At 38.3% G+C, this 11,127-nt stretch overlaps 2 protein-coding genes across 3 annotated transcripts in view; both read left to right on the top strand.

Annotated features, from left to right (window-relative positions):
* The window catches only part of bysl (bystin-like), a 16,180-nt gene extending 7,442 nt beyond the window's left edge, over window positions 1-8,738 (top strand). Inside the window, exons 2-7 of the mRNA XM_010784624.1 lie at window positions 3,467-3,623; window positions 3,738-3,876; window positions 3,991-4,124; window positions 4,236-4,396; window positions 7,558-7,660; window positions 7,940-8,738. Coding sequence (XP_010782926.1) covers window positions 3,467-3,623; window positions 3,738-3,876; window positions 3,991-4,124; window positions 4,236-4,396; window positions 7,558-7,660; window positions 7,940-8,294 — 1,049 coding nt within the window. The 3' untranslated portion in view covers window positions 8,295-8,738. The remainder of the gene's footprint in view (window positions 1-3,466; window positions 3,624-3,737; window positions 3,877-3,990; window positions 4,125-4,235; window positions 4,397-7,557; window positions 7,661-7,939) is intronic.
* A 625-nt stretch (window positions 8,739-9,363) lies between these two features.
* ccnd3 (cyclin D3) overlaps window positions 9,364-11,127 on the top strand; it is a 3,841-nt gene continuing 2,077 nt past the window's right edge. For both annotated transcript variants that reach the window (XM_010784627.1, XM_010784626.1), the window contains exons 1-2: window positions 9,364-10,123; window positions 10,306-10,521. In XM_010784627.1, the coding sequence (XP_010782929.1) occupies window positions 9,887-10,123; window positions 10,306-10,521 (453 nt within the window). In that variant the 5' untranslated portion in view covers window positions 9,364-9,886. The remainder of the gene's footprint in view (window positions 10,124-10,305; window positions 10,522-11,127) is intronic.

Genomic DNA, 11,127 nt, shown 5'->3' on the forward strand with positions numbered 1-11,127 from the left:
CCATTTTGTAACATATTTCTAGGTATTTCACTTTTGACCTATGTTTTAGGTGTTAGTTAGATGTTTAATTTTAATGTTAAAGGTTCTTAGACGTTTATTCCACCAGACAGGAGTACTCGTTTAAATTTGGTTGGTAAGCATAGTAAATCTATGGCTTTCATGTTATATAACTTGTGACACGGACGAGCAAGTAAAGGTGGGATGGCTATTGGACTCACCACTTAATAGTCTGAGTACGTTACTTTTAACAAGTCCCTTTGCACGCATATCTCGATCGGTTAATTTGATCTATTGCGGTCGGAACAGATGAATAATCCTTTTCACCCTCCAATAAAAATTACTTGTAATCGAAGAGACGAAATGGTCGGGTATTTAGACAAGGGAAAGAGTAACTTCGTGTACTCTCCGTTCGCGACTTGTCAGGAAGACAGCGACAGTCATCGAACACAAACTAGAATGAGGCGTATAAACAGGCCGCACAAAACTTAAAGTTCCGCCCACCTCATTAGGGCTTCACCAGCTTTCAGAACGTCAATTGGGGGAGACTCGACTTGTGCAAAGATGTTTAGCGTAGGCGCGGAGAAAGAGACTATAAAAATTTATAAGTAGGTTCGACGTTCTGTCAACCGACAACTCGGTCGGCGCTCGTACCAGCGCGTGCGGCACGAACAGGGCCAAACTAATGCAGTAGTGTTGTCTGTGCAATGCGAATGGGTTGCATTAGGGACAAGAGACGTAAGCCACATAAAAAAAAGCCACCGATCCTTGCGGAAACCGGCTTTCGTCTTTTCCCGGCAAAAAATTGGGTAAAAGCGGGCTATTAAGCCGCGGCTTAAAGGCCACGTAGGGATCATACTCAGTTCACTCACGATTTACCTAATTTCCAGGAAGACTTGCCTCGGAATTTTAATAATATGGTCTTAGTCGTATAGATATCAGTTCGCCACATTCAGTTGATTCATGTAAATAAGTTCTGTCATGTGAGAAACATCATGAACATGAAAATGAGTTCATAAGTTTAAACCCTACGTTAACCATAGATGAGGTGACGTTAAAGTCTCCATTTATCCGATGAATATGAAGTGGTGTAAATACATCATGGATATAAATGAAACGTCTAAACATTCATTACCCACCACTTTATATTATTTTGGTGGAACTTTAGTCTTGGACATCACAGGTGGACCTCGATCTTAAGGTTCAATGTGGACCGTCCATATGTCTTCAGTAATTTTGATCGACGGGAAAGTAGTTCGAACTATTCTGTCAAAATTACGTAGTTATAAATATGGTAGTTTTGTATATTATATACTAAGACCTTATCCGGTTAGACGTATTACTCCATGATATATAAAACTACGGTTATGAAAACATCAAATGAATCATCTGTAATACTTGATCTCTTACGGCCGTTAAGGACTTCTTAACGATTACTACGAAGATGACGACTTCTTCCGACTGTGATCTTGTGACTATACGACTTTACATTATCACCATTTCTTCGTTCGACTCGTTCTTAAATCTTAATTTACTGTCATTAGTCGTCCTTGGCCCGAAGCTGGTGGCACATAAAGCCAAATTTCTAAGTGCCGAAGGTAAAAACAATAAAGATGTCATAACAACCAAAAATATCATAAACCAATACATATGTTGGTTTTTTAAACACCAAGAAACTGTAAGCTTTTTCCCGTTATACGGTACCAACGGGGCACAATGAAAGCAACGTCAACATATACAAATTTCAACCTTAAAACCGAACCGAAGGGGATAAAACTACCGGGTGGGCGAAAATAAAACTACCTCCTCCAATTCGCCGACCCAAACTTGTTCCTTTCAAGAAACAACGGAACCTTTGTTACCTTTTGCTTAGTTGCAAAATACCAGAATTTCCCCTTTCGAAATTAACGTTTTACGGTAGATGACCCCGATGTAGAAAAATATTGTATTATACACAGGCCACACTGGTCCCTTGAGGTTGGGGTTCAAGTTTATGTTGGAGGAAGAATAGAGAAATAGGAGATAGTGTGGGTTTAAGATTTTTTCGCGCGCCCGCGCGACACTGGCGCGGCTAGGACCTATTGTCCTGACGCTAAGTGTCTAGAAACCTTAATTAAAGAGATGCAGTGTTTTTCCCCCGAGGCAACTTTCACCCAGTGGGATAGGTCCCCTTACTCTCCAACCGGGGCCCGTTAAACGGGCGAGCTCCGACCCCATCTCGAAATCACATATACGGGGTCCGACAATTGACCGCGACGCATTCAGGACACGGGTGTTTCGTCGGGTTCTTCATGAGAGGACGCGTACCAACGGAAAGACAAATAAGGGGAGGCGACACCGCCGTCGTAAACGTCGGAGACGAAAAAATTTCTTGTTTACTTATACTGCTTGATTACTGAGATTATTAGTGGTATACTTCCTTTATTGTGGAAAGGTACGGCTTAGTCTAGGGAGGCGGAGCACAGCCCTAGGTACTAGTCGGACAGCCACAAGACAAGAAAGGGGTATTACTTGGCCAGCCGGACGTGTAAATTAGGGCGAATAATTTTTTTACCGGGGTGTTAAGGGAGTTGTTTCAGTTTCGATTACTGAGGGTTTTATAATTAACTTTCTTTGCGAAAGAATACCTAAATCTTTTTACTAAAATAACTTAAATTTTTATCAAACATACATAAGCTAAATTTTAACTGTACGTAGCCGAATTCTTTTTTTATCAGGCAACAATTGACAAACCTTGATTGCATGCGGTTGCCGTCACCCTTTGAACCGGAAAGCTATTCGCACAAAACTCCTCGAAAAACTAATGCTAAACTTTTGTACGAGTAAGCGAACGAAAATTGTTTTTATGAGGACAGACAGCCTTATTTACAGATTCTTGAAATTCAATTGTAATTTCATTTGTAAATAGTTACATTCATGTGGATTTATCCAGTTTGCACATTTGTATGAATGCACTTATAGGTGCATTTGTTGTTGTTGAAGGCCTGGCTGTTACAGTCTTTATTTACACTGTTTTGTTGAAGGCCTACTGGCCTAGATGTTTATGCAGTTTTAAAGCACCTTGGCTTTGTTCTGAATGCACTTTGTTGTAGTTATCCTACAGAGAAAAAAAAATGCACTTGACTTGGAATTAATGTACTGTATGCATTCAAAAGTGCTGAATAAATGTTTTATGGACCCATAATAGTGATTATTATTTAAGTTAAGTTTTGCCATAATCATTTATTTTTCCATAATCAGGCAGCTGAACAACATTGGTAAAAAATGTATACATTATATATATATTTCTATTAATCATTTTCGGCCTTTCGGCATTCGGTTTTCGGCCAACTGTTTCCTATTTTCGGTATCGGTTTCGGCCAAGAATTTCCCATTCGGTGCACCCCTAGACTATACAGTTTATATCTGTACAATATTATTTGAGTTTGACTATCTAAATGACAATCTGTGTCTTGTAATCCAACTTTAGGGCCTGACTCTCAGGATGCAGACTCCGATGAGGAGTGGCCAGCGCTGGGAGCAGCGGGTGCAGATGAAGGCGATGTTGCGGGTGAAACTGAAGTCACTGTTGACCCTGACGACGAAAAAGCCATGGAGATGTTCATGAATAAAAACCCTCCGATGAGGCAAGATGCAACAAAATCATGACTATCTAAAAACTATCTTTTTAAATGACACACGACGCTATGAGCTAAGTCTTTACTTTAAATGCTAAGTGTTTTTCTTTCTGTTCTTCGTAGACGGACCTTAGCTGACATCATCATGGAGAAGATCACAGAGAAGCAAACTGAAGTAGGGACAGTGATGTCAGAGGTGTCAGGGCATCCAATGCCAGAACTTGACCCAAGGGTCATAGAAGTGTACAAAGGTGTCAATAAGGTAAGTTACATCAGTTGTCTGAAAGCAGGGCAACTGTCGATTATGTTCCCGACTGTAAATGTTAATATCTCCTAGTGAGCAGTTACATGATATTTATAATATATTTTGTTTCAGGTTCTGTCGAGATACCGCAGCGGTAAATTGCCAAAGGCTTTTAAAATAGTCCCGGCACTTTCAAACTGGGAGCAGATTCTTTATTTGACTGAGCCTGAGACCTGGACTGCAGCTGCTATGTACCAAGCGACACGGTGAGTCCCCAGATGGTTTGATTGTGGCTTTAAACTGAGTGAGTTATGGAATCTACTGCAGAAATGTGTACATGGTACAATAAAGTATTTTTTTCATGCTTTTTGTTATAGAATTTTCTCGTCTAATCTGAAAGAGAGAATGGCCCAGAGGTTTTACAACTTGGTGCTCCTTCCCCGAGTAAGAGATGATATTGCAGAGTACAAGAAACTCAACTTTCATCTCTACAGTGCTCTGAAGAAGGCCTTGTTCAAACCAGGGGCATGGTTTAAAGGTGAGACCATTTAAGGATATTTTATTTTCCCTTTTCAAGAGTCATAACAGGAAATTGATATTAGAGAACAGCAATTGTAGATTTTTGATTATTGGGGCCTCTTAACTCTTTATGTATTCCTATTTGTTATGCCCTACATTTTTTAGTTCCGGTTTATAAACATGCACATTTACTTGTACTGCTCCCACATCAAAATAAACAGAATCGTTAATGACATCAGCATGGCCTCTAATAATTGTAACAGATTCTTTCAGTTTCCAGATGTTAAATGGACTGAACAACAGTGGTGGAGAAACTGTTGTTAAAATACAACATTAAAAGTAAAATCTAATCCTGTTGGTACTTAACTTAAAGCATGTACTTATAATCAAGGATACACTAACTCATATTTGTTTAGTAATATAGTCATTATACTTAGTTAAAAAAAGAACAGCTTGCTTTCAGCAAAACAATATCTTGGCAATTTAAAAGCTTCTACATCAGACATTGTGAGCATAGACAACTTATTTTTTAAATAAATAATTCTGTGCTTTCAAAGTTTGCTTTCATATTTGATGTCATTAATACATTTGTAAATGTATTTGTTTTGAACACATTATTTTAGGGCCATTGAGCACATGAAAAAAACTAAGTCAACTCACAAAAAATATATTTAATCAAATGGCAGTGTATGAATTTAAGACCCCAGGTTTGATGATTGATGTTAAATGGATATATCCGCCTTCTTTCATTTATCTTTCCATTCCCACAGCAATATACATAAAGAAATGGCATTTTTTGGACATAGTTCGAATGGTGATTAATCATGATTAATTCATTTTTAAGCTGTGATTAATCTGATTTAAAAATGTTAATCATTTGACAACCCTAATAAATATATATATATATATATATAAAAAAATAATCTTTTTAAAACATTTTTTTTTTTATAAACACCTTGAATTTCAGGGAGGGTGCGGGCCTCCGTTGGTGGAGCGCAGCGCCCCTCCAAGACAATGGTAGGGGAAACACTGCAGGTGATGTGAAAACGTTTACTTTCCCTTAGATAAATATAAAGTTACTTAATCATACCCAATTATCCTTACATGGTTTATATCTTATCTAACTATTGTTTCATTAAATGCCCAGTGAATCCTGCTGGGATAAGCTCTAGTCACACATTACATTACATGTTACTTGTTAGACGCTTTTATCCAAAGCAACTTACATACTCAATACTGTGGACAATCCCCACAAGAGCAATTTGGGGTGAAGTGTCTTGCCCAGGGACACAACTACATGCTGACTGCAGTGGGGTTTGAACCTGTGACCCCCTGATCCCAACACCACACGTGACCTTAAAAAATAAAAAGTAGCTGAATTGAACAACAGAGAGGATTTGACAGCTTGTTGCAACAAAGACATTACAGGCTTACTGGGATCTGTCACGTTTCTAATTCCAGCACCATATTTAGAAAACTATGCGGAGGACACTGTCGGCGGATTAGTTTCTGTCCGCAGGGTAAAATACACCATTGGTTCTAGAAGCTCAGTAATCACGGCACGCACATTTAATTGGGTTAAATCATCATTCATGTGTCAATAATTCATTTGGCCAATGATCGTAGAGTACTTATTTTCTTTAATCCTGTCAGTTTTATGTATTCACATTAATGTTCCAGATAAATGGGACCATTTTCCCCCAAACCTCCCATGACCCATATTTACAGGACCACCAATATGAGACGACACCACTAAGTGGCAGTGTTGCTCACAAGTACACTGAACACTACTGTATACCAACACAGTGTGAAAGTTGTTATTATACATATGGTGAATGGGAGAACTGACTGCTAGTGATAAGCATTTTCCATTGTTTCTTCTTGCATTGTGATTCATTAATTTAACTGTAGAAATTAGATATACCATTCAGTGTTTCCCCTACCAGCCCCCTGAAATTCAAGATGTTTAAAAAATTAAAAAATTATAATTTTTCTTATAATTTTTTATTTATTTATATATATAGCACCAACTTGCAACTAATCTATATCTACTGTCACTTTTCACATTGAACATGTGCTCTTTTATTAAATAAACTAAACGCTTGCATTTTAAGTTTAGTGTTTTTGACCCTAAGAAACACTGATGCATTAATCAATAACAGCTCCTCTCTCTGGTCCAGAGGATTTAAAAAATATAAATATCCCACGCTCTAGGCACACCCCTCCCCCCACCCAAGCAGTAAAGCCAGGGCGGAAATCATCTGCATTGATTTTTAAATATATTTTTGGTGAGTTGACTTTAGTTTTTTTCATGTGCTCAATTCACCTGCAGGCCCTAAAATAATGTGTTCAAAACAAATACTTTTTACATTACAAATGTATTAATCACATCAAACATCAAATATGGGAGCAAACTTTGAAAGCACAGAATTAATTTATTAAAAAAATAAGTTGTTTATGCTCACAATGTCTGATGCAGAAGCTTCTAAACTGCCAAGATATTGTTTTGCTGATAGCAAGCTGTTATTTTTTTCACCCAAAAGATAAACTGATTGGGCTAACTGTAAAGCAAACTTTGAAAGCACAGAATTATTTATTTAAAAAACAAGTTGTTTATGCTCACAATGTCTGATGCAGAAGCTTTTAAACTGCCAAGTTATTGTTTTGCTGATAGCAAGCTGTTATTTTTTTTACCCAAAAGAAAAACTGATTGGACTAACTGTAAAGGTTTATATTAAAGGCCAAGTTTGACAGTGAAAACTGCAATTTATCCTACTTGATGCATATACTTAACTACCTAAAAAACCAACATCCAGAAACACAGGATAAATTGTTTTATTGCTAATTTACTATCTTTATAACTTTCACACGGCCAAGTGTGTTAATCATACAGCCATACGGTTCTCCAGACGTGACTGCTCGCAAGTCATAAACGTGGGAATCTCTCCCATCTATGCAATCCGTTCCAACGAATTTAAAGATAGCTTAACTTAAGATGCCTTTGTCCTGCAGTATTGAAAGTGTGTTTTCACAGTTTATGGAGCCATAAACAGTTGAATCCCTTTTACTAGGGACTAAAGCTCAGGTTAAGCAAAGTCACTGTAGCATCTGTCACGGGTTGCCCATCTTATAGAAGTGCTGGAGTACTCAATAATATTATGTGCCTCTTCTGTCACACAGGTATACTGATTCCTCTGTGTGAATCTGGGACATGTACTCTGAGGGAAGCCATCATCATCGGAAGCATACTCACAAAGTGCTCCATCCCTGTCCTCCATTCCAGGTAATGTTTCATCAATACACTAACCTGCAGACAAATGTCAGCAAATAAATACATTAACTACTGCACCATAATCTCTTCTGGAAATGAATGGTGATTGTAACATTTACCACTGAAGACAAAAGCCAGGTTTTTTTTAATCCAATGTGAAAGGAGCTTTAGATAAAGGTATCAGCCAGGTTTCCTTGAATACTTCATATTTGGTGGTGTTAGCAAGATAAGTGAGGTCAAGGTTGCATAACCTGGGCGGTTGTATAACGCAAAATTGTTCTTGTCTTTCAGCGCTGCAATGCTTAAGTTGGCAGAGATGGAGTACAACGGCGCCAACAGCATTTTCCTACGCCTCTTGCTTGACAAGAAATACGCCCTGCCTTTCCGTGTCCTAGATGCCTTGGTGGCCCACTTCCTGTCCTTCCGCAGTGAAAAACGTGAGCTTCCTGTGCTGTGGCATCAGAGTTTACTCACCATGGCTCAGCGCTACAAGGCTGACCTGCCCTCCGAACAGAAAACGGCACTGCTGGAGCTGCTCAAGACACAAACACACCCTCAGATTTCTGCAGAGATTCGCAGAGAACTGCAAAACTCAGAGTCCAGGGATCTTGAAATTGGGCTCCCTGTTGTAGTTGAAATGGACTGAGGAATATGTCTGGTCTGGGGTCTCCTCCCTCTCTGTTGCAAATGATTCATGTTTTTTTTAGCATGAAGAAAATTGTATTAAATCTAAATTCATTATTCTCCCTGAACCATAAAAGGACAATTTCAATGATTGCATTCTATTACAATGCCTCAGGAGCAATCATCCTGCACCCTGCTTGGATGAAGTTGCACATCATTAGTGATGTTGATATTGTAATTTAATATCAGAAATTTCTGAGCTTTTATCCTGCAGTTGCAGTGCAGTGTTTTCCTTGGGAATACAAAGACTGGGGTTTGTTATGATTTGATTAAGAGCAACTTGTTTAAGCGAAACAAAAGATGGATAGTAAAAGACAGTCTATTTGCAGCCCATTTTTCGAATATTTACCTGAAATGTTGTCTTCAAATGGTAAATAAAATGTAATACTTAACTTTCTAAAACATATTTAGATGTCTCTGACCTTTCAATTTTGTTTTTAATTGTATCTAAGATGTATTGATAATTTGTGAAACACATTTTAATTGGTCATTAAATACAATTTAAATTAAATATAACAATTATTTAACTCAAAATATTTAGCAAGTAGTCTACACTGAAAAATAAACGTAAGTTAATATTATTAAGGAAACTCTTTTACTCATCGTAAGAGTGAGAATAATTGTAAATATGAAGTGTACCCTTAAGAATAATGTTAATATAAGACCCCACTTTAAAGGTAGGTTAGGTAAGAAAGGACAAACCAGCTCGAATTTGAAAGTACACAACCGAAAAAAATCTGCCCCTTCCTTCAGACTTCCTTACAGAGCCCCTCCAACACACACGAACACGCACATGACCAATGACGGCACGAGATAAGTTTGTGCACGAGATGGAAGGCTGACAGGCAGGTAGGCCATCCAATTAACTGCCACGGGCCGAGGCAGTAATTGGGCTTGCTTTTTACACTGCCACGGCTTCCACAGATTAAATATTTATATGTATTTATTGTCAAAGCATTTAATGTATTCATTGCTATCGGGATGTAAAGAGCATTCCATGGAATATAACAAAGTGATTTACCCAAATTAGGTGATTTACAGTAATCAGAAATTAAATTGCTCTTTGCCTTTCTATACCAAAAAAATAGAACATACCAATACACTCGTGTCTTTTTCTAACTCAAAAGGAACATTTCAATGTAATGCTAATTTACAACTCTTCTCTGAACTAAACAAAACTGGGATTTTGATGTTGTTGTCGTAATGTGCGGTCAGGTTTACGTCATGGGTCTGGACTGTTTAGAAACTTCTGGGGGTTCAAATTATCCCGAGGGCCACGAACGCACCATTAAATTAACATATTTTTCTGATGAACCAGGATGACATTTATTTAAAATTGGTTTAAAAGAGTATATTTATATCCCACTGATGCTAAATTGAAGGAGACATCAAAAACGAGGCGGTAGGAGATACAGTTTGAACGCTACAGGACAGTTAGCATCGCTAGCTAACGGTAGACCTTAAAAGCTTAAAACGGTAACTAGCTAGTGTATCGGCTTTTTAATAATTTAAAGTAGATATAATATTTAATTCCACGGTATTTAACTTCGTCGAATGGAACTTTGTGAGGATGGACAGCTTCAAAGTGGATCCACAGATATAAATGCGTGTGGAACGGAGTGTGATGTGGTTCTCCGGGCTGGCAGCGACCATCCCGTGAACTGCGACCCGAGAACCCTGCACAACCTGACGGCCTTAGAGAAGAGCTGCCCGCTGCCCACGCCCTGTGGCAAGGTGCAGACAGAGATCGAGCCCCACATGCGGAGCATACTGGCAGTCTGGATGTTTCAGGTGTGCAAATCAGTCAGAAAAGTTCAAGTGTATCTCAAATTGTTATTGGTGATGACGTTGATTTTGTAATTTCATATCAGGAATAGCCTATCTGACTGTATATCCTCAAATCAATAAAAAAAAAAAAAAGTCTATATATCTCTCGTAGCTGACTTTAAAAGCAACATATGGGTGTTTTGTAGGTGTGTGAGGAGCAGAAATGTGAAGAAGAGGTGTTCCCATTGTCGGTGTATTTGCTGGACTGTTACCTGAGCCGCTTCGCCACTGAAAAGTCCAACCTGCAGCTTTTAGGATCTGTTTGCATGTTCCTGGCCTCCAAAATGAGAGAGACTGTCCACCTGACGGCCAGCACGCTTTGCATCTACACAGAAAACTCCATTTCAGTTTCAGACATCCTGGTAAGTATACCTAAACTTTGTGCAGTAGTGACTTATCACTACTGTATACTCTATTGTACATGTACCCATAAGCAATGTAGCAATGTAGCTAGCTTGGGTTATGGGTTTTAAAAATATTCAGGCCTACACCAGTCATTGGAACAAAATCCAAAATAGGCCTGTCAGAATAACTACATTTGTTGGACGATATATATTTTCCTAGAAATAAAGCCTATAAACACTTACTTTCATTCAAAACAAATCTATGCCAGTGATAAGCATAATATATCATGGTATAATACTGCAAGTATACTCTTTCAAAGAGCAATGAACTTTTCATAATAATATTCAGTGATTTGGGATCCAATTTAACAAATAATTAGATAAATAAAAAGATATATGATAAGTCGATAACACAATTATCATCAAAGGCCCTATGCCAAAGACATTGGATACCCAAATATACAATTGATCCCACTGTCCAGTGGGATTCCCTCAGATGTTAGACATAGCTTTGTCTTATTTGTATATGTGTGTGTGTGTGTGTGTGTGTTTCAGCAGTGGGAGGTGGAAGTCGTGTCCAGGTTAGACTGGTGTCTGGCGTCTGTGGTACCCTCTGACTTCCTG

This window comes from Notothenia coriiceps, unplaced genomic scaffold (assembly GCF_000735185.1).
Source record: "Notothenia coriiceps isolate Sejong01 unplaced genomic scaffold, NC01 NC01_scaffold00026424, whole genome shotgun sequence".
Lineage (NCBI taxonomy): Eukaryota > Metazoa > Chordata > Actinopteri > Perciformes > Nototheniidae > Notothenia > Notothenia coriiceps.